Below are 27,411 nucleotides of genomic sequence, written 5' to 3' on the forward strand. Positions count from 1 at the left end.
AGAGTAAAGGGATAGTTAATGACCCCAGAATTAACGGGAAAGAAAGCTCACAAAGGGATAGGAGAGTATGGCCTGGTGTAATGCGGATCGATGTGAAAGGTGAGATGCGTAAGGAATTAAAAGTACTGTATATGAATGTGCGAAGTATAAGAAATAAAGTAGATGAGCTTGAGGCTCAGTTAGAGGTTGATATATATGACATTGTGGGGAATACTGAGACGTGGCTGCAGGAGGATTGGGCCTGGGAACTTAATATCCAGGGTTATACGTCCTATAGAAAGGACAGGCAGGTGGGCAGAGGAGGGGGGTAGCTCTGCTGGTGAGGGATGGAATTCAGTCCCTTGCGAAGGAAGACATAGGGACTGACGAGGTAGAGTCACTGTGGATTGAGTTGAGGAATTGTAAAGGCAAGAAGACACTAATTGGTGTTATCTACAGACCCCCAAATAGTAGCCCGGATGTAGGGTGTAAGTTGCAGCAGGAGTTAAAACTGACATGTAACAAAGGTAATGCCACTGTGGTGATGAGGGATTTCAATATGCAGGTAGACTGGGAAAATCAGGTTGGTTCAGGACCCCAAGAAAGAGAGTTTGTAGAGTGCCTCCAAGATGGATTCTTAGAGCAGCTTGTAATGGAGCCGACCAGTGACAAGGCAATTCTGGATTTAGTGTTGTCTAATGAACCAGATTTGATAAGAGAACGAGGTAAAGGAACCGCTTGGAGGTAGTGATCATAATATGATTAGTTTTAATCTGCAATTTGAGAAGGAGAAGGTTAAATCGGAAGTGTCAGTGATGCAGTTGACCAAAGGGGACTATGAAGGCATGTGAGAGGAGCTGGCCAAGGTAGACTGGAAAGGGATCCTAGCAGGAATGACGGACAGTGGAACAGCAATGGCAGGAATTTCTGGGCATAATCTGGAAGACGCAGGATCATTTCATTCTAAAATGGAAGAAAGATTCAAAGGGGAGTACGAGGCTGACAAGAGGTTAGGGGTTAGAATAAAACTAAAAGAAAAGATGTATAACACAGCAAAGAGTAGCCGGAAGCCAGAGGATTGGGAAACTTTCATAGGACAACAGAAGGAAACAAAACGGACAATACGGGCTTAAAAGATAAAGTACGAGGGGAAGCTGGCCAGGAATATAAAGAAGGACAGTAAAAGCTTCTTTAGATATGTTAAGGGTAAATGAGTAGCAAAGTCAAATGTGGGTCCCTTGAAGGCAGACACGGGTGAAATTATTATGGGTAACAAGGAAATGGCAGAAGAGTTGAACAGGTACTTTGGATCTGTCTTCACTTAGGAAGACATCTCCTAGATGTACTGGCGGACAGAGGATCTAAGGGGGTAGAGGAACTGAAATAAATTTTCATTAGGCGAGAAATAGTATTGGGTAGGCTAATGGGACTGAAGGATGATAAATCCCCTGGGCCGGATGGTCTGCATCCCAGGGTCCTCAGGGAGGTGGCTCTAGAAATAGTGGACGCATTGGTGATAATTTTCTATTGTTCAATAGATTCAGGATCAGTTCCTGTGGATTGGAGGATAGCTAATGTTATCCCACTTTTCAAGAAAGGAGCGAGAGAGAAAACGGGGAATTACAGACCAGTTAGCCTGACTTCGGTGGTGGGAAAGATGCTGGAGTCAATTATTCAAGAGGTAATAATGGGGCATTTGGATAGCAGTAAAAGGATTAGTCCAAGTCAACATGGATTTATGAAAGGGAAATCATGCTTGACTAATCTTCTGGAATTTTTTGAGGATGTGACAAGTAAAATGGATGAAGGGGTGCCAGTGGATGTAGTATATCTAGACGTTCAGAAAGCCTTTGATAAGATCCCGCACGGGAGACTGGTGACTAAATTTAGTGCACATGGTATTGGGGGTAGGGTGTTGACATGGATAGAAAATTGGTTGGCAGACAGGAAGCAAAGAGTAGGAGTGAACGGATCCTTTTCAGAATGGCAGGCAGTGGCGAGTGGAGTGCCGCAAGGCTCGGTGTTGGGGCCGCAACTGGTTACTATATATATTAATGATTTGGAAGAGGGAATTAGGAGCAACACTAGCAAGTTTGTGGATGACACAAAGCTGGGTGGCTGTGTGAACTGTGAAGTGGATGTTAGGAGGTTGCAGGGTGACCTGGACAGGTTAGGTGAGTGGGCCGATGCAGTATAATGTAGATAACTGTGAGGTTATCCACTTTGGCAGCAAAAATAAGGGGGCTGATTATTATCACAATGGGGTTAGGTTAGGTAAGGGGGAGGTACAGCAATACCTGGGTGTCCTTGTACACCGGTCACTGAAAGTTGGCGTGCAGGTACAGCAGGCAATGAAGAAAGCTAATGGAATGTTGGCCTTCATAACAAGAGGATTTCGGTATAGGAGTAAAGGAGGTTCTTCTGCAGTTGTATAGGGCTCTGGTAAGACCACATTTGGAGTATTGTGTACAGTTTTGGTCTCCTAATTTGAGGATAGACATCCTTGTGATTGAGGCAGTGCAGCGTAAGTTCACGAGATTGATCCCTGGGATGGCGGGACTGTCATATGAGGAAAGATTGAAAAGACTAGGCTTGTATTCACTGGAGTTTAGGAGGATGAGGGGGTATCTTATAGAAACATATAAAATTATAAAAGGACTGGACAAGCTAGATGCAGGAAAAAAATTCCCAATGTTGGGCGAGTCCAGAACCAGGGGCCACAGTCTTAGAATAAAGGGGAGGCCATTTAAGACTGAGGTGAGAAAAAAAATTTTCACCCCGAGAATTGTGAATTAGTGGAATTCCCTTCCACAGAGGGCACTGCAGGCCAAATCACTGGATGGATTTTAGAGAGAGTTAGATAGAGTTCTAGCGGCTAGTGGAATCAAGGGATATGGGGAGAAGGCAGGCACGGGTTATTGATAGGGGACGATCAGCCATGATCACAATGAATGGCGGTGCTGGCTCGAAGGGCCTAATGGCCTCCTCCTGCACCTATTTTCTATGTTTACCACACATATATAGTTTTGAATTTAGCAAAGAAATGACCTAACGTATGGTTTTACTGAAGTTGCATAGATATTTAATTTCTATCAGTGCAGATAGAAATGATCCTTGAGGCAGCAACCTTTATAGAGTGGAGGATTGATTATAAATCTACGGCTCAGAGCATCTGGTAAAGGTAGCCATGGAAACCAGCAATGATAATTAGAGTTACACTGCGACTCATGATCGGAAAATTATGAAGACAAAAATTATGGTTGCAAATCCCAAATGTCCCCTTAGAATTGTGGCAGGCACATACTGTTCATTAGCGTCCAAGGACAATGACTCCTTTCAGAATTTGCAACGTTTAGTACTTCACTGAACAGTGCCAGAAGAGCCAGAAAGAAATGCTTGGGATTTGATTGGGGTTGTTGCTGGCTGAAAAGTCCATAATAAGATAAAATTGAAAAGTAGTCGAAAGAGAAGGGAAAGAGTGAACATCAAAAGCAAAAGATGTGGAAGCAAAAACAATAGTTCCAGTTAAAAATCTGGCTTAAGTGCAAAGAACACAATGGTCTCATCATTTTTTAAAAGATTTCTATAATTCTATGTCAGAAACCATCTCCTCGTCTGCGTAGAATTTGGGAGTACATGGTAAGTTTGAACAGAGCACACTTTTTGCCAAATCTAACAAAACAATGTCAAAAATGATTGCTTTCATCACATTGACCAAAATCAGAAAGTAATCTATTCCAATTGGTAATTATTTGTACTGTTTCCACATAGACGATACAGTATATCATGCAAAGTTCTATTGAGATTATCAGATCCTTCTGAGATTACAATGTGAAATGGCAAGATGAACAGTACAAAAAGTAGTTCAAGGTTAAAGGTATTCTCTCTTCATTCCACACATGCATCTGCCAATTTGTAGATCTGGTGTACATTGCTGCATCAACACAACTTATAGATACCTGCCGATGATAACTGATTTGTATTTCTTGCTCAATCTCGGAATCAAGTTCTGGTACATCAGACTGATCAGAATCAGAGAGGTCACTATTCGAGTCTGCAAAACTTTCTGTAAGAGAGATAATCACATTCAGTGGGAAGCACCACTGGCATCATGCATTTAGTTAAAAACCCTAGCCTATGATATTTCTTGCTGAGTCTCTCAATCCCTCTTCTTTAAAATGCATCATATAAAGCAAGAGTAAAGAAAAGGTCTTGTTTCGGAGAGTACGATACAACTATTTATCGGAGGGAAATTGATCTGCCACCAGTCAAAAGACACAGTTACAAGGCATTGAAAGTGTCATGCGCATTATAATAGTAATGAAATTTAAGTGACCAGTTATTGCACAGCACATATGTAATATTGTATGTATTGTGCAATATTACATCCAACATGTATGGATGTTAGAGGTCAAATTTAATATTAGGTTATAATCTTAGCATTATTGCCGTTGTCATATGCAAAATGATGTGGAAAATAAGGGAGGTAAATGCGTAAGAGTGGTTGGGATAGAGGGTTTCCATTTATTGGTTCACTGAGACTGGGAGAAATTAGTCCATTGGGATGGGCTCTGCCTGAACCCATTTGGGAAGGGGACCTGGCAGATAGGATAAAGCAGGCATTAGGAGTTTAAACTAATAATCCGATGAAGGCTCTGGGGAAATGGTTTTCACAATTATAAAAGGGTAAAAAGACAAGAGTAATAGTTAAGAGATTCTTCATCAGGTCAATCAATCAATCAATCAATCAATCAATCAATCAATCAATCAATCAATCAATCAATCAATCAGTTTGATTCATCACATACACAATAAAGTGCAGTGAAATTAATTTTCCAGCATCGGTACAATAAAAAAAGAACACACAATACACAATAAAATTTAACACAAACATCCACTACAGCATTCTTCACTGTGGTGGAAGGCTGTGTTAGCACAAAGTACAGTCAGTCCTCCTCCATTGTTCCCCCGTGCTCGGGGCCGTAAACCTTCGCAGTCGCCGCTGCGGGCAGCCAGATGTACAGGTCCTCTCGTCGGGACGGTAAGTCGGCACTTCCCTACCGGAGACCGCGGCTTCAGGATGTTGTAGGCCACAGTCGGAGCTCTGCTCCAGGGATCCCCGGCGAGGGATCCCTCTCTGGATGTTAAGTCCACGCCACGCCCGCGGCTAGAACCTCCGCAGACCGCGGCCTCAGGATGTTATCAGCCGCGGGCCTGCGGTTGGAGCTCTTCATTCACTTTTTTCTTATGTATTTGAATATGTCATGTTTTCTACTTTTTTTTAGTTTTTTTTAGGGTGTCCAAATGTGTGTTTTAATGTCTCTTGGTGTGTCTTGTGGTGCGCTTCCCCCCTTACCCACCTCACCACAAGACACACCAAGAGACATTAAAACACACATTTGGACACACTAAAAAAAACTAAAAAAAGTAGAAATGACGAACACGCTGCTGGCAGGGCAGCCGACTAGCAGCGTCCCCACCGACCTCGAACAAAAACGCGTAAATGGATGAATTCATATTCCACTGTGCTGTCCTCAGATAATCAAAAGGTGTTAAAGTTTATGTAATTCAACTAAGATAGAGAACTAAAAATCTGAAAACAGCATTAGAGCCTATAAAACATGACATATTCAAATACATAAGAAAAATGTGAATGAATTATAGGTGGAAACACAATTTAAAGGCATGAATGAGATGGTGGTGATTAGAAGAGATGACTGCTGACTGGTTAGGACTGCAAATTATCACAGGTTAAAAGATTATTTGAAAGAGACAGATGCATTAGTAATTGAGGATGAAATTACTTTAATGATATGCAAAGCATAGCAGGTGTTCCATTAATAATCTGGAATTCATGGACCAAAAAAAAAAAGAATCTTCATAATGATGACCATGAAAATTATATGATTGCCAAAAAATGTCACTAATGTTCTACAGGGAAGGAATGCCATTCCTGTACAATCTATGAGATTCCAAACCAAACCCATGTGGACAACCTTTAAATAATCGTATTTAGCAGGTACTGTTACTGTTGTGTTTAAACAGAGAAAGAATACAACTGGTGAGACCATCGGGTCATTAAATTTAAATACGACAAATCACTTTCTCCATTGTATGGTGAGGCACTATAACAATCCATTAGAGGGGGACCCAGCACTGATCCCTGCAGCACATCACTGGCCACAGACTCCAATCTGAATAACAACCTCCTCTACAACGCTCGTATCACCGAGTCAAGCGATCACCCTTACGGACAATTTACAGAAACCAATTACCCTATAAATTTGCACGTCTTTGTAATGCGGGAGGAAACCTGAACACCCGGAGAAAGCCCATGTGGTCACAGGGAGAGCATACAAACTCCGTACAGACAGCACCCATAGTCAGGGTTGAACCTGGGTCTCTGGCGCTATAAGGCAGCTGCTCTACCGCTGCCCCAATGTGCCACCTATTATTCTTCAAGTATCCTATTATTATGGCTTAAATAAAATATGAAAGTAGCTGGATGGTGATAAACACTGGAGAAAAAATGATCAATGAGGCTACAGACAGATCAGAAAGAACCGTGTACACTAAAAATGCATAGCGCCATTAGTTACAGAACCAGATACAATACATGCATATTAACTTTCTCACTGAAAAGCATACCAGTATTTCCAAGGAGATTCCAAGCCTAGAAAGGATTATAAACGGTCACCAAAAGCTTCGCCAAACAATGGGGTAATTAAGTGTTGTGGCATGTAGGATTTTATGTAAGAAACTAGACATTCTGTTTGGTGCAACTTCCTAAACCAATAATCTCTGCTTTCTAGTAGATGTAGACAGCAAGAGCACAAGATGCCATCCATATGCGAGTCCTCTTCCAAATATCACCACCTTAAAAATGTAGCACTGCTCCTTATTCATTATTGGGACAAAGTTATGGATCTCCTAGCCAATAGCGGTTCACCACTTCTCAAGGGCAATTAGATAAGAACTAGACCAAGTGGGACCCGTTGGTCCCAGCATCACATGGGAGGGCTGGTCACCAACGCAATATTCCACCTCTCCACCAATTCCAATATTGCTCGCCGGGGGGGGGGGGGGGGGGGGGCTTTCAGTTGGGCGGGCCGAAGTTACTGGTTTCCAGAGGGCTAGTATAGACATTGTGGGCCGAATGGATTCTTGGGCTGGCAGCCAACTGTTGTAACCAAGTAAAAGCCAAGCCAAGGCAACCAATTTGGCCGCAGCCACCCGACAACCAAAATTCATTTTGTGAACACAAACTTTTTAAAAGGCGAGGCAAACAATTTTGCTGCAGCCACCCGACAACCAAAATTCATTTTGTGAACACAAACTTTTTAAAAGGCGAGGCAAACAATTGGGCTGCAGCCTCCTGACAACCAAAATCCATTTTGTGAACACAAACTTTTTAAAAAGGCGAGGCAAACAATTGGGCAGTTTGGTGCTTTCTTACCTTGAATGACAATTTGAAGGAATTCTTTAGATTTTTTTTCAGGTATAAATTGCCACTGGAAAACGGAATGATCTGCTCCACCAATAGATATAACCCATTGGTAATCATAAGACCACCGCACATTGGTCACATGTGCTGAATGACCCATGTATTTCTTAAACTTTGCTCCTGAGAAGTAAATCACATTTTTGTCAAAAGAAATGTGCCATAAAGGTTTCAAAATTGAAAAACATTGCATTACTTAATCATGCCAATTACCACCAACCAATTTCAAATCAATTCTTAAAAGTTATGTGTGGGGAAAAAAAAAAGTTTTTCAGAGTGGGATCTGATTGTAGATTTCAAGCAGAAAAATCAATATTTTTCAAATGTGAATTAGCTTGCATTTTTATTTACTTGAAATACTAAAGGGATGACAAAGAAACATTAGTTCCCCTACATGATTTAACAGGAAAGTTTGACTTCTTCAGTGTTTTCACAGGTAGAGGGTGCCATCACTTGGTAGGTTGGATGCAAAATTTCTATTTATGCAGAACAATTGTGAACTTCAAAAGCAACAATTTACCTTTGCAAGTAACAAAGTGCCACACTTTCCCCATCCTTTTTGAAAAAGGGTGACTGGGGTGTACATAGTGAGAGAGACTTGTGTAGACTGTGGTTGGGGGGCAAGGGTAGAGGGCTATTGCTTGAAATTGCAGAATTGAAATGTACATACGGTTGGATTGCAAGCTATCCAAGCAGAGTAGAAGGTGCTGTTCTACCACTTTGCATGTGGCCTCACTCTGGCAATGGCAGAAGGCCTTGGACGAAAATGTCAGTTTGAGAATGGGAAGGAGGGATAAAGTGGTTCGCAACTGGAAGCAACAGCAAGCCTGGGCAGACAGGCCACAAGTATTTGATGAAATAGTTGCCTAGTCTCACCACACCAAATGCACTATACAAGTTCAGGAGAAGTGCATGTGCACCTCTGTCTCAGCTGGAAGGGGTTTGTATCTTATTTTTTCCCCCAAAATGTCCAAATTAAAATTAACTTCTTCGGAGAATTTGTGGAGAACTAGTTGAGGTCTTTGGCTAAGGACAAGATGCTGGAGGACTGGCAATCTGCTGACATAGTCCTATTATTATTTATAAAAGGTAAATAGATCAACCAAGTACAGACCATTCGGCCTCATATCAATTCTGTATAATCATAGACAGACACAAAATTCTGGAGTAACTCAGCGGGACAGGTAGCATCTCTGGAGAGAAGGAATGGGTGACGTTTCAGGTCAAAACCTCACCCAAAACCTCACCCATTCCTTCTCTCCCAAGATACTTCCTGTCCCGATGAGTTACTACAGCATTTTGTGTCCATCTTTGGTTTAAACCAGCATCTGCAGTTCCTTCCTAAACTGTACAATCACATACTATCGTTCATAATTTTTAAGTTATTTACATAGATTAATCAGAAAAATGTTAGGACATATCCAATCAGATAGAATTCCTCATCCAAAGAAATGAAACAAATGTCAAATAGAGATCAGTGCACAGTTGGCAATCCTACTGTCACTTTGCAAGTGACAAAAGCCCATCAAAAGCTCTTCAGTTTGGCAAGAACTAGAGAGGGGGAGTAAGGGCGGATATGTGAGCGCAAGAGGTCAGGAGAGAAAAGGAAAGAGAAAAATATAGAAAGAGAGAGGGACATAGAAAAAAGGGGAAATGGAGCTCTTGCTGTTTCCTTTGCAAATATTGTGAGCCCCAATTATTTGTAGGATATCTTCCTTCTCTCTCAGTGGAACTTACTTACTTGGTTGAAGTTTCACACGGCTGGATACACTCAGTATCACAGTTAGCAACCTTAATAGCACTAACTGAAAATCTGTAAATGCAAGTCTTTAAGCAAAGGTTTTTACAGCAGAAGATACCCGCCACAAATGGAGTTTCAAAACAAATGTTACCTCTCAATGGCATTCTTTGCCTCAGGTTTAATTTCTAAATTCTGAGATTACAAATAGGTTCACACCCATTACACTTTATGTGATTCATTCCTTCTAATGACACTGGTTGATGTTTGTGGGAGGAATAGTGTAAACATTGGTAAGGTTTTGTTAGTTCTTCTCTTGATTTATACCAAAACTATCAAGCAACCTTCATTTGCCAATATTAGCCTAGGTAGTGTTATATGATGCAAGTAAACAGACAGGTTACAAATAAAACTAGAGGTCATAACATGTATAATTATGGTGTTTAAAAAACACATACCTTTTTTAAAACTGGGATATCGATAAAGTTTTACTAATCCATAGTCATCTGCAGTAACTAAAACATGATCGTTGAAATTTGCATCCACTGAATTAATATCATTAACATCTAAATATTTGGGCCATATTCCATTCACCTCTGGACCCAAGACACATGTCCAAGTTGCCCATTGAGTGGCTTTCATTTCTTCTTTATTTGTGATTTCTTTACCATCTGAAATAGTATGAAAGACACCAAAATAAATTAATTGAGTTGTCTAACTGCCGGAATTTAATATTAAATATTTACTGTGATGATTGAGAAGAAATCCAAATAACTTAAATGTAAAATGAGGAATACAAGCTATGGATGTTACTAAAAAAAAGCTAATTGACCAATTACATTGTGGATAAAGTGTATACTTTTGACTCGATGGTCATTTGTTCTCTGCTGATGCTTTTATGTTTTAATGCGAGAAAAGAATGCTCAGAATCTCACTTAGAATCAATAAAACAAAAAGTAAACATGCAATTAGATGTATATATGCTCTCATCAAGATAATACCCTTACAAGGCATGTTGTAAAAGAGTCTTCTCCCCGAACCGTCATTGGTTTGTAAGTATTTACTATCAGCTGACCAATCCATGTGCGTGATGAAGTTCAAAGATCCAACACACTCGCCAACTTTTTTATATCGTTGCAGAACTCCATAGATATCAATCGAGTTATCATTTGATCCCACTGCCAAATAGGCTCCATCAGCAGAATACTTTAATTCATGAATTGCTTCTTTCCTATCTTTTATGTGAACGACTTCGGTCATATCCCTGTAAAAGGAAGAAAATTTACTATGAACCAGGTCTTAAATATACCCCAAATAATTATTTGGATCTTCACTACAGGTGCACAACCTTTTATCCGAAATTCCAAATAACGAAAAGCTCCGAATAGCGGACATTTTTTTGGTCCTTGAAGAAAGGTCCTTGAAGACGTTCACCGAGGGCGGCCTGCAGAGGTGACAGCGAAACCTCCGGTCGGTCCTCGAAGAAAGGGGACCTAAATCCCCATTCATAAAAGAGAAGGTGTGACCCCTTCCCTCCCCTCTCCAGCTCCCCGCCCATTGCACCGGCGCGGGGGCTTTGCACTGTCTTCACGTCGGCGATGCCAGCAGGTCAGTGCCAGTCACCGGAGACGTCAGGACCAACGGGACACCGACCCCCAGGCCCACTGCAAGCACGGAGATCCCAGAGACCCACAGCCAGCAGCAGTCCAGCCCCGTTCCAACTCCAGAGGAAAACTGCAAACTGGCCGGAGACAAGTGGCAGTTCGCCCACAGATCGAGCTGAGCCCCCTCATCGGGACACCGACCCTCAGCCCCACTGCAAACACGGAGATCCCAGATCGGCAACTCCAGCCCAGCCCCGCTCCAACTCCAGAGGAACAAGCTCCCCGTAGGGGCAGAAGCTGATGGTGTGCAAGGTACGTCTTGTTCTTGGGGTGGCGCAGCTCGGGCTGTGGGCGAACTGCCACTTGTCGCCGTAGCGGCCCATCGGGGAGCGGATTCCTCTGGAGTTGGAGGGGGGTATTGTGCTGTTTGATCGCCCCCTGCTATCCCAGGGACAGGGAGACACAGCGGCTTTTGAGAATGGTGGGCAATCACTTCCAAAGTTCTGCCCACATAGTCAGTACACCTCTCCTACACTTGTCTCCCGCACTAAGATCATCTCGCAGAGAATGATCCCAGCCTAACCCTCCCTATTCTCTCCTATTCTGCAAGAAAAAACTACATTGAAGACACAAACTCGCGATCGAGTAACTGCCGGGATCGAGGCGCAAACTCGCGAACTTGCGGATATGAGCCGAGCACTCTACCACTGAGCCAGCCGTTAAAATCTACGCTAAAAATCTTCCATTCCGAAAAATTCCGAATTACGAAAAGTGTCTGGTCCCAAGGCTTTCGGATAAAAGGTTGTGCACCTGTATTTGCAGGTTTTCAACACTGAATGTTTTCTATGCCTTATTTCCACCGTGAATGGCTCACATTTACCTGTACTGTGATCCATCTGATGTACTTTTGACAACTCACAATCACACATTTCCTTTTTTAAAAAAAAACAGTACGCTGTGTCTACCTTACAAACATAACGTTACATGTTATTCAATTACATAATGGTTTATATTTCACAATACATATAATTTGTAATGCAAAGGAGTTGAATTTATTTCCAATGCGCAAGAATGTTTCTTTCTCACTAAAGGGTGAAATGAGAGTCAGCCATTGTTGTTTTCCTCTTTCATACAACTGGATTCAAATCCTGTGATGTGAATTTACTAAGATGACATTTGATAGAAGTATGCCTGCACATTTATGGAAAAATAGAGAAAAAATGTTTTCTGCTGCCTCTGAAAACACCAGAGTAGACATATTCCCAACCAAGCTGTGCATGATATTGACCTGCAAATTTATCACCATTGCTTTAATGGTGTTGGATCTAAATCCTAGAACATCCTGCCTAACATTAATGTGGAAGTACTTTCACTGGAAGGAATGCAAAGTTTGAGATATTGCACAATCACCTTCAAGAGCAATTAGGGATGTCCAGATCTTAAAAATGAAATAAATACTTAAATTTATGTAGACTAAGTGCAAACTCTATCACTTTACTTACTGCATGCCTTGGATCCTTTGATTCCTTTAACATCTAAAAACCTTTCAACCTGTGTCTTGAATACACTCAGGAAAGTGCACATGGCTAGTGAATTCTAAAGATTCGCCATGGTGGAGAAATTTATTGTAACATTTCTCCAATTCAGTCTTGAATAGCTGATTCTTTATTTTTTAGATTGTGACCACTGTTTTTGATAACCCAGTCAGTGAAAATATTTAACATTCAAACATCTCAGCATCTACTTTAATCTTTGTTTGACTTTGGGTGACTTTAATCCACATATAGATTGGGCTAACTGTCTGGCGAAAAAATAAACCTGGGAAGGCGGCTCAACCGTGGCTGTTGAGGAAAGTCAAGGATAGTGTTAAATCCAAGGAGGAGGCATATGCATTGGCCAGAAGAACCATATAACCATATAACAATATAACAATTACAGCACGGAAACAGGCCATCTCGGCCCTACAAGTCCGCGCCGAACAATTTTTTTCCCTTAGTCCCACCTGCCTGCACGCATACCATAACCCTCCATTCCCTTCTCATCCATATGCCTATCCAATTTATTCTTAAATGATACAAACGAACCTGCCGCCACCACTTCCACTGGAAGCTCATTCCACACCGCTACCACTCTCTGAGTAAAGAAGTTCCCCCTCATGTTACCCCTAAACTTCTGTCCCTTAATTCTGAAGTCATGTCCTCTTGTTTGAATCTTCCCTATTCTCAAAGGGAAAAGCTTGATCACATCAACTCTGTCTATCCCTCTCATCATTTTAAAGACCTCTATCAAGTCCCCCCTTAACCTTCTGCGCTCCAGAGAATAAAGACCTAACTTATTCAACCTATCTCTGTAACTTAGTTGTTGAAACCCAGGCAACATTCTAGTAAATCTCCTCTGTACTCTCTCTATTTTGTTGACATCCTTCCTATAATTGGGCGACCAAAATTGTACACCATACTCCAGATTTGGTCTCACCAATGCCTTGTACAATTTTAACATTACATCCCAGCTTCTATACTCAATGCTCTGATTTATAAAGGCTAGCATACCAAAAGCTTTCTTTACCACCCTATCGATATGAGATTCCACCTTCAAGGAACTATGCACGGTTATTCCCAGATCCCTCTGTTCAACTGTATTCTTCAATTCCCTACCATTTATCATGTACGTCCTATTTTGATTTGTCCTGCCAAGGTGTAACACCTCACATTTATCAGCATTAAACTCCATCTGCCATCTTTCAGCCCATTTTTCCAAATGGCCTAAATCACTCTGTAGACTTTGGAAATCCTCTTCATTATCCACAACACCCCCTATCTTGGTATCATCTGCATACTTACTAATCCAATTTACCACCCCTTCATCCAGATCATTGATGTACATGACAAACAACAAAGGACCCAACACAGATCCCTGAGGCACCCCACTAGTCACCTGCCTCCAACCCGACAAACAGCCATCCACCATTACCCTCTGGCTTCTCCCATTCAGCCACTGCTGAATCCATCTTGCTATTCCATATAATAACCATATAACAATTACAGCACGGAAACAGGCCATCTCGACCCCTCTAGTCCGTGCCGAACACATAATCTCCCCTAGTCCCATATACCTGCGCTCAGACCATAACCCTCCATTCCTTTCCCATCCATATAACTATCCAATTTATTTTCCTGCATTTATACCCAACAGTTTAACCTTCTTAACCAACCTTCCATGAGGAACCTTGTCAAAGGCCTTACTAAAGTCCATATAGACAACATCCACTGCTTTACCCTCGTCAATTTCCCTAGTAACCTCTTCAAAAAATTCAAGAAGATTAGTCAAACATGACCTTCCAGGCACAAATCCATGTTGACTGTTCCTAATCAGCATCTTTATCCAGATGCTTATATATATTATCTCTAAGTATCTTTTCCATTAATTTGCCCACCACTGAAGTCAAACTAACAGGTCTATAATTGCTAGGTTTACTCTTAGAACCCTTTTTAAACAATGGAACAACATGCGCAGTACGCCAATCCTCGGGGACTATTCCCGTTTCTAATGACATTTGAAATATTTCTGTCATAGCCCCGGCTATTTCTACACTAACTTCCCTCAATGTCCTAGGGAATATCCTGTCTGGACCTGGAGACTTATCCACTTTTATATTTTTCAAAAGTGTCAGTACTTCTTTTACTTTGAAACTCATAGTATCCATAACTACTCTACTCGTTTCCCTTACCTCACATAATTCAATATCCTTCCCCTTGGTGAATACCGAAGACAAGACATTGTTCAGTATCTCCCCCATCTCTTTTGGCTCTGCAGATAGCTGCCCACTCTGTTTCTCCAATGGACCAATTTTATCCCTCGTTATCCTTTTGCTATTAATATAGCTGTAGAAACCCTTTGGATTTACTTTCACCTTACTTGCCAAAGCAACCTCATATCTTCTTTTAGCTTTTCTAATTTCTTACTTAAGATTCTGTTTACATTCCTTATACTCCACAGGCACCTCATTTACTTCATGCTGCCTATAATTATTGTAGATCTCCCTCTTTTTCCGAACAAGATGTCCAATTTCCCTTGAAAACCAGGGCTCTTTCCAATTTTTACTGTTTCCTTTCAACCGAACAGGAACATAAAGATTCTGTACTCTTAAAATTTCCCCTTTAAATGTCCACCATTTCTCTTCTACATCTTTCCCATAAAACAAAATGTCCCAGTCCACTCCTTTTAAATCATCTCGCATCTCATCAAAGTTAGCCTTTCTCCAATCAAAAATCTCTACCCTAGGTCCAGTTCTGACCTTCTCCATAATTATATTGAAACTAATGGTAATGTGATCACTGGACCCGAAGTGCTCCCCAACGCATACCTCCGCTACCTGTCCCGTCTCATTTCCTAACAGGAGGTCCAGCACTGCCCCTCCTCTAGTAGGTACCTCTATGTATTGCTGCAAAAAACTATCCTGCACACATTTTACAAACTCCAAACCATCCAGCCCATTTACAGAATGTGTTTCCCAGTCTATGTGTGGAAAGTTGAAATCTCCCACAATCACTACCTTGTGCTTACTACTAATATCTGCTATCTCCTTACATATTTGCTCTTCCAATTCTCGTTCCCCATTTGGCGGTCTATAATACACCCCTATAAGTGTTGCTACACCTTTCCCACTTCTCAGTTCCACCCAAATAGCCTCCCTAGATGAGCCCTCCAATCTATCCTGCCAAAGCACTGCTGTAATATCTTCCCTGACTAGCAATGCAACACCACCACCTCTTGCCCCTCCAATTCTATCACACCTGAAGCAACGAAATCCTGGAATATTTAGTTTCCAATCACAGCCCTCCTGCAACCATGTTTCACTGATCGCCACAACATCATACTTCCAGGTGTCTATCCAGACTCTAAGCTCATCCACCTTTCTTACAATGCTCCTAGCATTAAAATATGCACATTTAAGAAACCCCCCGTCTCTTCTTCTCTGTTTATTTCCTTTTTTTTCTTTCTCCTCTTGTGTCCGAGTGCTTCCCTTTTCTGCTTCCTGCCTCCCATTCTGTCTACTAGCTTTCTCTATTTGAGTCCCTCGCCCCAACCATTCTAGCTGGTCTGCACTGTCGCCCTCTCACCCAGGTCTACAAAGGACTGGTAGAGAGCATCCTCACCACAGGCATTACGGTGTGGTATGGAAACACCACACAGATAGAGAGGAAGGCTCTGCAAAGAGTCATAAAGACTGCTGAGAGGATCATCAGAACTGAACTCCCCTCCATGGACACAATCTACACATAGCGCTGTCAAAAAAGAGCAGGGAGAATCATTAGAGACACACTACATCCAGCTCACTCCCTGCTCAAACACAAAAACTGCACATACAACCTCAGGCACAGACGAGCCGACAGTATCGCCACAAAAAGAACACGCTTTTTTAAGAGCTTCTTCCCTGCAACAGTGAGACTCTTGGCCAAAACACAACAAAATGAACTGATGTCCTGATATAGTGTTTGTGCAAGCTACAATGCTCTATGTGTCTTCTGTGTGTCTTTTTAAATTTTTTTTAAATTTAAAAATTTTTAATTTAAATTTTTTAACGTAACTTGACTCTCTGAATAGCCGCACAAGAGTTCCTATGTGTGTAAGCACAAATGGTAAATAAAGTTTTTGACTTTGACTAGTTTAAAGTCTCCCCAGTGACCTTTGCAAATTTCCCCAGGATGTTGGTCCCCCTCGGGTTCAAGTGCAACCCATCCTTTCTGTACAGGTCCCACCTTCCCCAAAAGAAGTCCCAATGATCCAGAAACTTGAATCCCTGCCCTCTGCACCAGTCTTTCAGCCACGCATTTATCCTCCACCTCGCTCCATTCCTACTCTCACTGTCGCGTGGTACAGGCAGTAATCCTGAGATTGTTACCTTTTTGGTCCTTTTCCTTAACTCTCCTCCCAACACCCTAAATCCTCCCTTCAAGACCTCTTCACTTTTTTTACCTATGTCATTTGTACCAATATGTACCACGACCTCAGGCTCCTCTCCCTCTGATTTCAGGATATCTTGGATGCGTTGAGACACGTCCGAGACCTTGGCACCAGGGAGGCAGACCACCATCCTGGTCTCCTGACTGCGTCCACAGAAACGCCTATCCGACCCCCTAACAATAGAGTCCCCAATTACTATTGCCCTCTTCTTTTTTTCCCTACCTTTCGGAGCAACAGGGCCGGTCTCTGTGCTGGAGGCCCGTCCGCTGTTGCTACCCCCGGGTAGGCTGTCATCCTCATCCGTACTCAAACAGGAGTACTTATTTGCAAGGTGTACCGACATTGGAGTACTCCCTCGTTCCTGCCTCTGCCCCTTGCCCTTCCTTAGCGTGACCCACATGTCTCTCTCCTGTGGTTTTGGAGTGACCACCTCCCTATAACTCCCCTCTATGACCTTGTCACTCTCCCTGACCAGACAGAGGTCATCGAGCTGCTGCTCCAGGAACCTAATCCGGTCCCTTAGGAGCCCCATCTCTCTGCACCTGGTGCAGATGTGGACGTCTGGAGGGCCATCCACCACCATGACCTCCCACATCTGACATCCAGAACAGTACACTGCTCTGACTGTCATTCTCTCGCCTTACCCTGGATCCGATACCAGTATAATACAATAGAAACTGCTGGGAGAAATCAGCAGGTATCTGACACAAACAGCTGCTCCCTCTTGCCCTTTAAACTGCACCTGAGGTTGCACCCAATCAGCTGCTTCCTCTAGTCTGCTTCCACCAATCAGCGGCTTCCACCTGAAGAAGCTGCAAACAAGAGGACTGGGAGAAATTTAGAACTCAACAGAGGAAGACAAAGGGGTTAATTAAGAGGTGGGGGGGGAGAGGAAAGAGCATGAAAGAAAGCTTGCGGGGAATATAAAATCTAACTGTTAAAGTTTCTTTAAGAATGTAAAAAGGAAAAGATTAGTGAAGATGAATATAGGCTCCTTGCAGTCAGAGACAGGCAAATTTATAATGGGAAACAACCATATGGCACAACAGTTAAACAAGTACTTTGGTTCTGTCTTCACTAAGGAAGACACAAACAATCTCCAGGAAATACTAGGGGACCGAGGACCTGGTGGGAGGGAGGAACTGAAGGGAATCCACATTAGTCAGAAAATTGTGTTAGGTTTACTGCTGGGTCTGAAGGCAGATAAATCCCCAGAGCCTGATGGTCTGCATCCCAGAGTACTCAAGGAGGTAGCCCTAGAAACCGTGGATGCATTGGTGATCATTTTCCAATGTTCTCTTGACTCTGAATCAGTTCCTGTGGACTGGAGGGTAGCCAATTCCACTTTTTAAGAAAGGGGGAAGAGAGAATATGGGGAATTATAGACCAGTTAGTCTTACATTGGTAGTGTGGAAGATGCTGGAGTTGATTATTAAATATGTTATAGCAGCGCATTTGGAAAGCAGAGACAGGATCGGTCAAAGTCAGCATGGATTTATGAAAGGGAAATCATGCTTGACTAATCTTTTGGAATTATTTGAGGATGTAACAAATAGAATGGATAAGGGAAAGCCAGTGGATGTGGTGTATCTGGACTTTCGAAAAGCCTTTGACAAGGTCTCACAAGAGATTAGTGTGCAAAATTAGAGCACATGGTATTTGGGGTAGGGTATTGACGGATATAGAACTGGTTGGCAGACAGGAAACAAAGAGTAGGAATTAACGGGTCCTTTTAAGAATGGCAGGCAGTGACTAGTGGGGCACTGCAAGGCTCGGTGCTGGGACTCCTGTTGTTTACAATATATATTAACGATTTAGACGAGGGAATTAAATGTTACATCTCTAAGTTTGCGGATGACACAAAGCTGGGTGGCAGTGTGAGCTGCGAGGAGGATGCTATGAGCCTGCAGGGCGGCTTGGATAGGTTGGATGAGTGGGCAGAAGCATGGCAGATGCAGTATAATGTGGATAAATGTGAGGTTATCCATTTGTGGCAAAAACAGGAAGGCAGATTATTATCTGAATGGTGTCAGATTAGGAGAAGGGTGGTGGAGACCTGGGTGTGCTTGTACATCAGTCACTGAAAGTAAGCATGAAGGTACAGCAGGCAGTGAAGAAACCTAATGGCATGTTGGCCTTCATTGCGAGAGGATTTGAGTTCAGGAGCAAGGAGGTCCTACTGCAGTTGTACAAGGCCCTGGTGAGACTACACCTGGAGTATTGTGTGCAATTTTGGTCTCCTAATTTGAGGAAGGACATTATTGCTATTGAGGGAGTGCAGCGTGGATTCACCAGGTTAATTCCCGGGATGGCGGGACTGACATATGATGAAAGAATGGGTCGACTGGGCTTGCATTCGCTGGAATTTAGAAGGATGATATATAGAAACAGAAACATATAACATTCTTAGGGGATTAGACAGGGTAGATGCAGGAAAAATGCATCTTGAGATCATGAGATCACCTCTCATTCTTCTAAATTCAACAGAGTACAAACCTAACTTGCTGTATCTCTCCTCACACAACAATCCCACAAACCCAGATATAATCAAGTGATCCTGCACTGCACTCTCACTGTTGCACATTAATGTTTATTTCTACAATAGGTAGATGAGACCTGTGCTCATTATTCCTGATGCGATCTCATTACATTTTATACATGTAAGTAATGTTTCTAACATTGAATTCAAATCTTCTTTGGATTAGCACTTGCCTTGCTAATTGCTGTTGAACCTGCACAGTAACTTTCAATGATTCATGTACAAAATATATCTAGGTCTCTCTGAACAACCACTGCCACTCAATCTATCATTATCTCAAAAAATAATCTATCTTTTTATTTTTTTCCATCAAAGAACAACATGATATTTGATCTGTCATGACTTTGCCCATTCAGTTAGCCTATCTATACCCTCTTGAAACTCGACTACATCTTCACAACAATTACTGTCCCTAGTTTTATATAATTGGCACATTTGGCTATATTATACTGTGTCTCCTCACCAACACTAGCATTTTCATAATCCTCATTTACTCTAGACCTGTAATCCCCCATTATTTCCAGGAGAATACATTAAATATTTGTGAAGACAGAGAAATGCTAGTTTAATTTTTGTCATTTCCTATCATTTCAATCTCCAAGATACTTGTGTTAACGTTTGCTGATCAATTCCATTTTACATTGCAAAGGATTCTCCCACTATCCTTTTTTTAACATTTCTTAGATACCTACTCTCATATACTATTTTCTCTTCCTTTGATTCGTCTTTTCTGAAATCTGACATTTTCCGAATGCTCAGGTTCACCTCCTATTTTCTCCCAAAACAATGTTATAAGCCTTTCTCTTTGTTTCAATAATTCATTAACTTCTCTTGATAGCCATGGCTGGAGGACTTTTCCTGCAGTGTTTTTTAAACTTAGGAAAATATATTTCTTGTAAACTGTATTAATTCTTTAAAATGTATTGGTTTACTGTCAGTCTTTTGCTTAGTTTCATAATTTGTCATAGTCAGATATTTTGTTTGCATTGTGCCTCACCCTGTCCTCCAGCACTTAAAACACTCTGCATCCAATGAATTGCTGTTTCTGCTGCAATCGGTATGCAGCAAAACACAATGGCAAACTTTTTGCAATCACTGCCCTAAGTTATAAAATTTGTTATCAAAACATTGCCAGAAATGGGCTAAACATTGCTTAAAAGGCGATGAGAATATTTTTTGATATCCATCTGAACTGCTTTATGACATTCGATTTAACATCTCATTCAAAGAAAATACTGCGTAGATATTTCTGTTTAGTGGTTAAATCTTAAAGGTTCACTTGAAATTAAAACTGATAGTGATGGAACGATACCAACTGAACCAGGTTAAAAATGGAACTCGCAGCAACACTACGAATCGGTTCCTACACAATGTATCGAACAATCAGAGCATTAGAGGAGGCCACCTCTATCCTGGAGAAACCAAAGACATACTGGGCAATGACTTTGTGCAGCACCCGTTCTCAGTCCACAGTGTAGACCCCAAGGGAATGCATCTTTTAAATCATTACATTGTTTTTTCCCATATTACTAATTGTTATACAATAATGTGTAAGGCAAATGTTATTCAACATATCACATGCAGTTTTTAATGTTAAGTGCCAGAAACACAAAATGTAGTTCCCTCTTAGACATACCTGATCCTCAGTACAGTGAAAGAACCGTCCTTCATACCTAGAGCGAGATGAATGCCGTCAGAACTCACAGCAACACAACGAATTGGTTCTTGCATATTGCATCGAGCAATCAGAGCATGATCAATAAGACTCCATATTCTGCAAACAAATTTAGTCCATCGTAAAATGATGAAATTAACAATTAGGTTGTTTAGAGGAAACCACCTTTACACTGGAGGAACCTACTGAAAATATGGAGATTGCTTTATGGAGAACCTGCATTCAGTCCACAGGAGTGAGCCCCAGCACCCAGTTGCCTGACCTCTGATTGGGGCACTCTACTCTGTTACAATGAGGCCCAATGTAATTTCAAAGAACAAGGCATTATTTTCCGTTTGGACTTCTTGTAGCTTTAAGAACATCGAATTCTCCAACTTTAGATAGCAAAATTCACTCTTTCTCACCTTTGTATGGGAACCCTCCAATTTTACTAACTTTGCATTCTCTTTTTTCAATATAGTCAGACAATACAACGTGACAGAGACTATACAACATTAGTTACACATTACACAGACAATGGAACTTAAAATCTTATGTTAACTTAAGTGCCCCCATTATATTCACAGTCAGATAAATTAATTATGTTACTTAAAATGCCTTCCCCCAACTTCCCCGCTACCTAGACTGTATGCCTGTACTCCTTGGAGTTTTGAAGATTGAAGAGTGATCTTTTTCAAACATTGAAGACCCTAAGGAACCTAGACAGGATAGATGCTGTGATGTTTTCACTAATGAGAGCGTCACAAACAAGGGAGCTTAGATACAAAATGAGGAACCGATCTGATAAAACTGAGGTGTGGAGACATTTCTTCTCTCAGAGAACAGTGAATCGCTGGAGTTTTCTGCCACAGAGGATGGTGGAGGCCAGATCATTAGATATTTAAGGTGGAGATAGATAAATATTTGAAAGATCGAGGAATTGAGGAAAGGTCACAGAATTGAGGTATAGATCAGTCGTAATCATACTGAACGGTATGTGGGGCTGAGTAGTCTGCTCCTGCTCTTTTCTTGTGATCTTGTTGACTAACTTGTTTCTCATTCTTATGAAAGATCCCAGGCCTGAAATGTGAACTGTTGTTCTTTCTGGCAGTATCATCAAAGACCCACACCATCCTGGCCACACACTCATCTCCCTGCTACCTTCAGGTAGAAGGTACAGGAGCCTGAAGACTGCAACAACCAGGTTCAGGAATAGCTACTTCCCCACAGCCATCAGGCTATTAAACCTGGCTCGGACAAAACTCTGATTATTAATAACCCATTTTCTGTTATTTGCACTTTATCAGTTTATTTATTCATATGTGTATATATTTATATTATGGTATATGGACACACTTATCCGTTTTGTATTAAATGCCTACTATGTTCTGTGTGCTGAAGCAAAGCAAGAATTTCATTGTCCTATACAGGGACACATGACAATAAATTCACGTGAACTATCACAGACCAAATCATTCCTTATTCATAACTATGATGGAAAATGTTACACATTTGAAGAGAAATTAATAAAATAACTGAACTAATGGGTCACATCTTAACGTACTTAAAAGTACCATTGTAATTTATATACCTTAATTCAGGTGTTCCAGAACAAATGTGGTTGGCTCCTAACTAACTTTTGAAGTGGCCTAGCATAAAACCCGGGGACATTTAGAAATAGGCAATAAATGCTGGACTGGTCACCAGCATCCACTTTCCAACAAGATAATACATTTTTAAATGTACTGTAGCATTGAAAATTACTTCTAGATAACGCATTTCCGAATGACTACCTGAACTTTCAGACACCAGATAAAATCTTCTGTAACGCTCTTTAAGATTGCCAGTGATAACTAATAAATGCTGTCTCGTCATACAATGGCTATATTCTGTAAATGGATGAATAAAATCCATTTACAGAATATAGACATTGTATGAAGAGACAGCATTTATTAGTTATCACTGGCAATCTTAAAGAACGTTACAGTCGATTTAAAATGCCACAACCTACGTGCTAAAGATACTTTCATAAAAGGGCAGATTACTGGACACAAAATACTGGAGTAACTCAGCAGGACAGGCAGCATCTCTGGATAGAAGGAATGGGTGGCGTTTTGGGTCGAGACCCTTCTTCAGTGGAAAGGCAAAAGATTTACAGGAGAAATACTGCTTAGCATGTCAATGCATCTAGCCAGAAAGATCTGAAAGATTTGTGCGTTTCTTCAACCTGGTTTTTCATCTCCACTATTTTTTCTGGATGTCTAAAAATCTGATCACAATTTCGTATAGAACTAGTGAATATCAGTTCCAATATTCACAAATACTCGTTTGAAGTCATAGCCCGTCCTGCTCTCTAAAGTGATTTCCTTGACTCCGGACTGTCAAAGTCGCCACAGCCAGACAAAAAACAGCTTTTTTCCACGAGCGATACCTCTACTCAATAATCAAAAGTCTGTAGCCTCCTTTTGCTCTGGTATTTTATTTCATTCGCATGTTTAAACTATGATGTTTTATTCTTAATGTTTTAATGTTTTATGTTTTATTCTTATTTGTTTACTGTATGGCGTGCTGTTACTTGCGAGCGGAGCACTAAAGCAAATTCATTGTATGTGTACATACATGGCCAATACATTTATTCATTCATTCAATTAACATCTATTTTGGGTATTCAATGAAGAGTAAATGTTCTAAGCTCTTCACAAAAGTGTAAATTCTAGGAAAGTGGACTATAGAATTAAATATTTTTGAAAGTGGATGGAAATCACTTTCTATTAAATGTAATGACATGACAATAATGTTAACAAAATAATGGAAAGCGGAGATGTGGAAATTTACGGAACAGCTGAAAACTCTGCAGCCACAATACAGCAAAGAGTAGGAGAAATGCACGAAGCCAAATATGCAGGAATGCACGATTCTTAGAGGGTTGAGAAGATGAGAGATGAGAGTGATTATGATAAGAACAAGAGAATGAGAATATTAAATTGGTGGCATTGGAAACCAGCAACTCCTGGGGGAGCAGAACTCATTCCAGGATGGGATACAAGTAGTAAACCTTTGGATAACCACATTTATTCCCTTAAATTTCTACGAGTGTCTCTCAAATGCCTTCTTTTAAAATATAAGGTATTCTCAAAATTTATTCTGCCACCTTTGTAGGTTAGTGAACCCGAGTATACACAGTATTTAAGACACATCCTGCATTGAACTGATTGATCACAATAATTTCACTCACTTGATTAAATGTATATAGCTAAATATTCTAAATATGGCTTTGTTAATTAATCTTTAGCATTGTTCAGACATATTGAGGTCCAAGTTTAAGATTATGTGTATCTGAAAGTGAAAAGCTCAGATTCCAAATTCACAAAAAATAAACATTTCCCCAGAGCATTACATTACTACACAGAACCTCTGTAGAATGTGCCTGGTTTTTGTTCATTTGTGCAGTCTGTGATAAGAAAAAGAAGCATGTTTGAAAACAAGTTAAAATGAGTTGCATTTGAAAGCACAATGAATAAATTATATCAACCACTATCATGCTCACATCATATTATCTGACAGCGCAGAAAGATGATCTTAATCAATGGTACAAACCTAACAGATCGATCATCACTCCCAGTAATTGCCAACGGCTTTGTTGGATGTGCTGCCAAGGCCCAGAGTTCTCCTTCACAATGACCTTGCATAATTAAGAAAGGCTTGTTCCGTTCATGAACTACGATTTCAAAGATTTCACTGTCTTGTGTGCCAACCAAAATATGATCACCTTGCCAACATACACTCCTCACTGAGAGACCTAGGAAAGAAAATAAATGTATTATAAAGATAGATTGCAAAACTCTAAGATGTTAAACCAACAAAAATCTGTGGCCTTAAAATAAAATATCAAAACATACAAAAAAAAAACATCGAGGAAGTACAGGTGGTCAAAACACAACAAATTGATTAGCATTTGCAATATAGTCCAATGACTTCTGTCAATGCCCATCTGTAACTAGGACCATGTAAATGGAGGTAAATATTCTAGAATTTAAACTGCTCAAGGTAACAAATTGATTGATAATTATGTTTGGTGAATTAACACACTATCTGAGAGAGGTATGCAAAAAAAAAAAAAAAAAAAAAAAATATCACTTGCCCCCTCCACACAACCTGGTCTGTTACATATATGAATGGTCCTTAGTCAGCTCCCAGTTCTCCCAAAATGACCAAATGTCATTTGAAACTCAACAAGAGTAATTGGTGAAGATTTTGTGGTGTTGGCAGCAAAACCACCAGTGTTTGCAGTCAATAGTCAATTTAAAGGATTCTCATGTATGCTTTTAATTTATAAATGTTGAAGTTGCAGCCTTTGGCTTCGCATGGTGAGGCTGAAATCACTAAACCGCCATGAATTAGGATCTATACAAATGAATGCCACTTGCAGAAGGCCCAGAAAAACCAACACAGCTTGTGAACTGCGATAATACAAACTGAATTGATTGGACAATTGAAATATACAGCATAGAAATCGTCTCTCGGCCCACTGAGAACACAGACACCCTTCATGCCAGTTCTATGTTATCCAATTTTCTCATCCACTTCCTGCAAATCAGTGATAATTTCACTGAGGCCAATTAACTTTCAAATCCGCACATCATTGGGTAGGACAAGTGATTGAAGTGTTTGTGGGTGAGCCTTTTGGGATAAGCGACTATTGACTTTAAAATAGTTACTGACAAAGACAGGTCGGACCCACAATTTAATATTCTGAATTGGAGCATGGCCAAATTTGATGGTATTAGGCAACAGCTGGCTTAATATGATTGAAGTAGGTTTTGCGGAAAGTGGAATGCTTTTAAAAGTGTTTTGACAAGAGTTCAGGGCATGCATGTGTCTGTTAAGGGCCTGTCCCACTGTGGCAACCAAATTTGCGAGTTTAGAAGAGTTTGAGCTCGACTCAAACTCGTAGCATGGTCGACACGTGGTCCTAGGAGGTCACTGGAGCTCTCCTTCATGCTCGAGGGAAGTTCCCGCAATTTTTCAGCATGTTGAAATTTTTTCCGCGAGTAAAAATAGGTCGGCATGGTTCTTTTGAACACGTAGTGCAATGGAGTGGGGTCGCTAGGCAGTCGAAGTAGCCGTAGGCAATCTCCTTTGCTGACCGGGCATTTTAATTGGCTCATTGGAGTTTTCAGAACCAAGGAAAACCGACCGGTAATGTTAAATGCCCACTGAATTTTATTAAAAGGTGTGTGTGTGTGTGTGTGTGTGTGTGTGTGTGTGTGTGTGTGTGTGTGTGTGTGTGTGTGTGTGTGTGTGTGTGTGTTCGTGTGTGTGTGTTCGTGTGTGTGTTCGTGTGTGTGTTCGTGTGTGTGTTCGTGTGTGTGTTCGTGTGTGTGTTCGTGTGTGTGTTCGTGTGTGTGTGTTCGTGTGTGTGTGTTCGTGTGTGTGTGTTCGTGAGTGCGTTTGTATGTGTGTGTTCGTTCGTGTGTGTGTGTGTTCGCGCGTTCGTGTTCGATCCAGCTCGCGGTTTCATCGCTGACGGTCGATCCAGCTCGAGGATTTTCAGGCGAGTGCCCTCGAGCTTGAAGGTCGAAGACAGTCGCTGAAAAGTCCTGTTAGTGGGACAAGGCCTTTAGAGTGAAAGGAAGCCAGGATGATGAGAGACATTCATGCAGTGCTTAGGAAAAAGGAGCCATGGGACAGCTATAGGCAGCTGGAATCGAGTGTATCCTGGAGGAGTTTCAGAAACTGAGGAACATGAGGAGGGCAAAACAGGGGCAGCTCTGGTAGAAATCAAAGCGGTCATATCTGTGTGGCCGCAAGGTCTTCAATGAGCATTTCTCCACTGTTTTTACAATGGAGGAAGACATGACGACTGTGAAACTTTGGACAGTTAATGAAGATGTCCTGAGGACAGTCTGTATTATGGTCATTTATTGAGTATGCGTGCATGTGTATATATACCCTGAACGTTTTTCCTCCCGTTATACACTATGTTTACATATTCTGTTATGCTGCAGCAAGCAAGAATTTCGTTATCCTATCTGGGACATATGACAATAAAACACTCTTGAACACATACTTTTGTTGCAGACTCTCGGTTATTTCACTCGCCTGAATAAAACATATGGGGAAGAGTGCTCTCAAGTCCTCAAGTATTTGCAAAAAAGTAATTTAGGTGTAAGGAAACTATTCTCAGACAAACTCGGATGACTAATATTTCCCAAAACTACATATCGGGGCAAATCATTTCAACTGCAATTGAAAGATTAGAAGGGTGATGAAAGACAGGTTCATGATATATTTTTCTCACCCCTTCCTTCCAAGTAGAACAATATTTTAAAGAGAATAGTTACTTAATAACAAAGCCCACCAAAATCATGTTAAGATCTTTTGAAATTTTTTATTAATACATCCAATTTAAGTGTGTCAATACTTTTCAAA

The 27,411-nt window shown here is 41.1% G+C and overlaps 1 protein-coding gene across 5 annotated transcripts in view; it reads right to left on the minus strand.

The window, feature by feature from the left end:
• Positions 1 to 27,411, minus strand: part of eml5 (EMAP like 5) — a 138,443-nt gene that overhangs the window by 65,316 nt on the left and 45,716 nt on the right. For all 5 annotated transcript variants that reach the window (XM_033027389.1, XM_033027388.1, XM_033027385.1 and 2 more), the window contains exons 7-12: positions 24,577 to 24,778; positions 20,962 to 21,099; positions 10,226 to 10,482; positions 9,677 to 9,889; positions 7,436 to 7,603; positions 3,939 to 4,045 (exon numbers count right to left, since the gene is read on the minus strand). In XM_033027389.1, the coding sequence (XP_032883280.1) occupies positions 3,939 to 4,045; positions 7,436 to 7,603; positions 9,677 to 9,889; positions 10,226 to 10,482; positions 20,962 to 21,099; positions 24,577 to 24,778 (1,085 nt within the window). The remainder of the gene's footprint in view (positions 1 to 3,938; positions 4,046 to 7,435; positions 7,604 to 9,676; positions 9,890 to 10,225; positions 10,483 to 20,961; positions 21,100 to 24,576; positions 24,779 to 27,411) is intronic.

The sequence above is a fragment of the Amblyraja radiata genome, chromosome 9, assembly GCF_010909765.2.
Source record: "Amblyraja radiata isolate CabotCenter1 chromosome 9, sAmbRad1.1.pri, whole genome shotgun sequence".
NCBI classification, from domain to species: Eukaryota; Metazoa; Chordata; class Chondrichthyes; order Rajiformes; family Rajidae; genus Amblyraja; species Amblyraja radiata.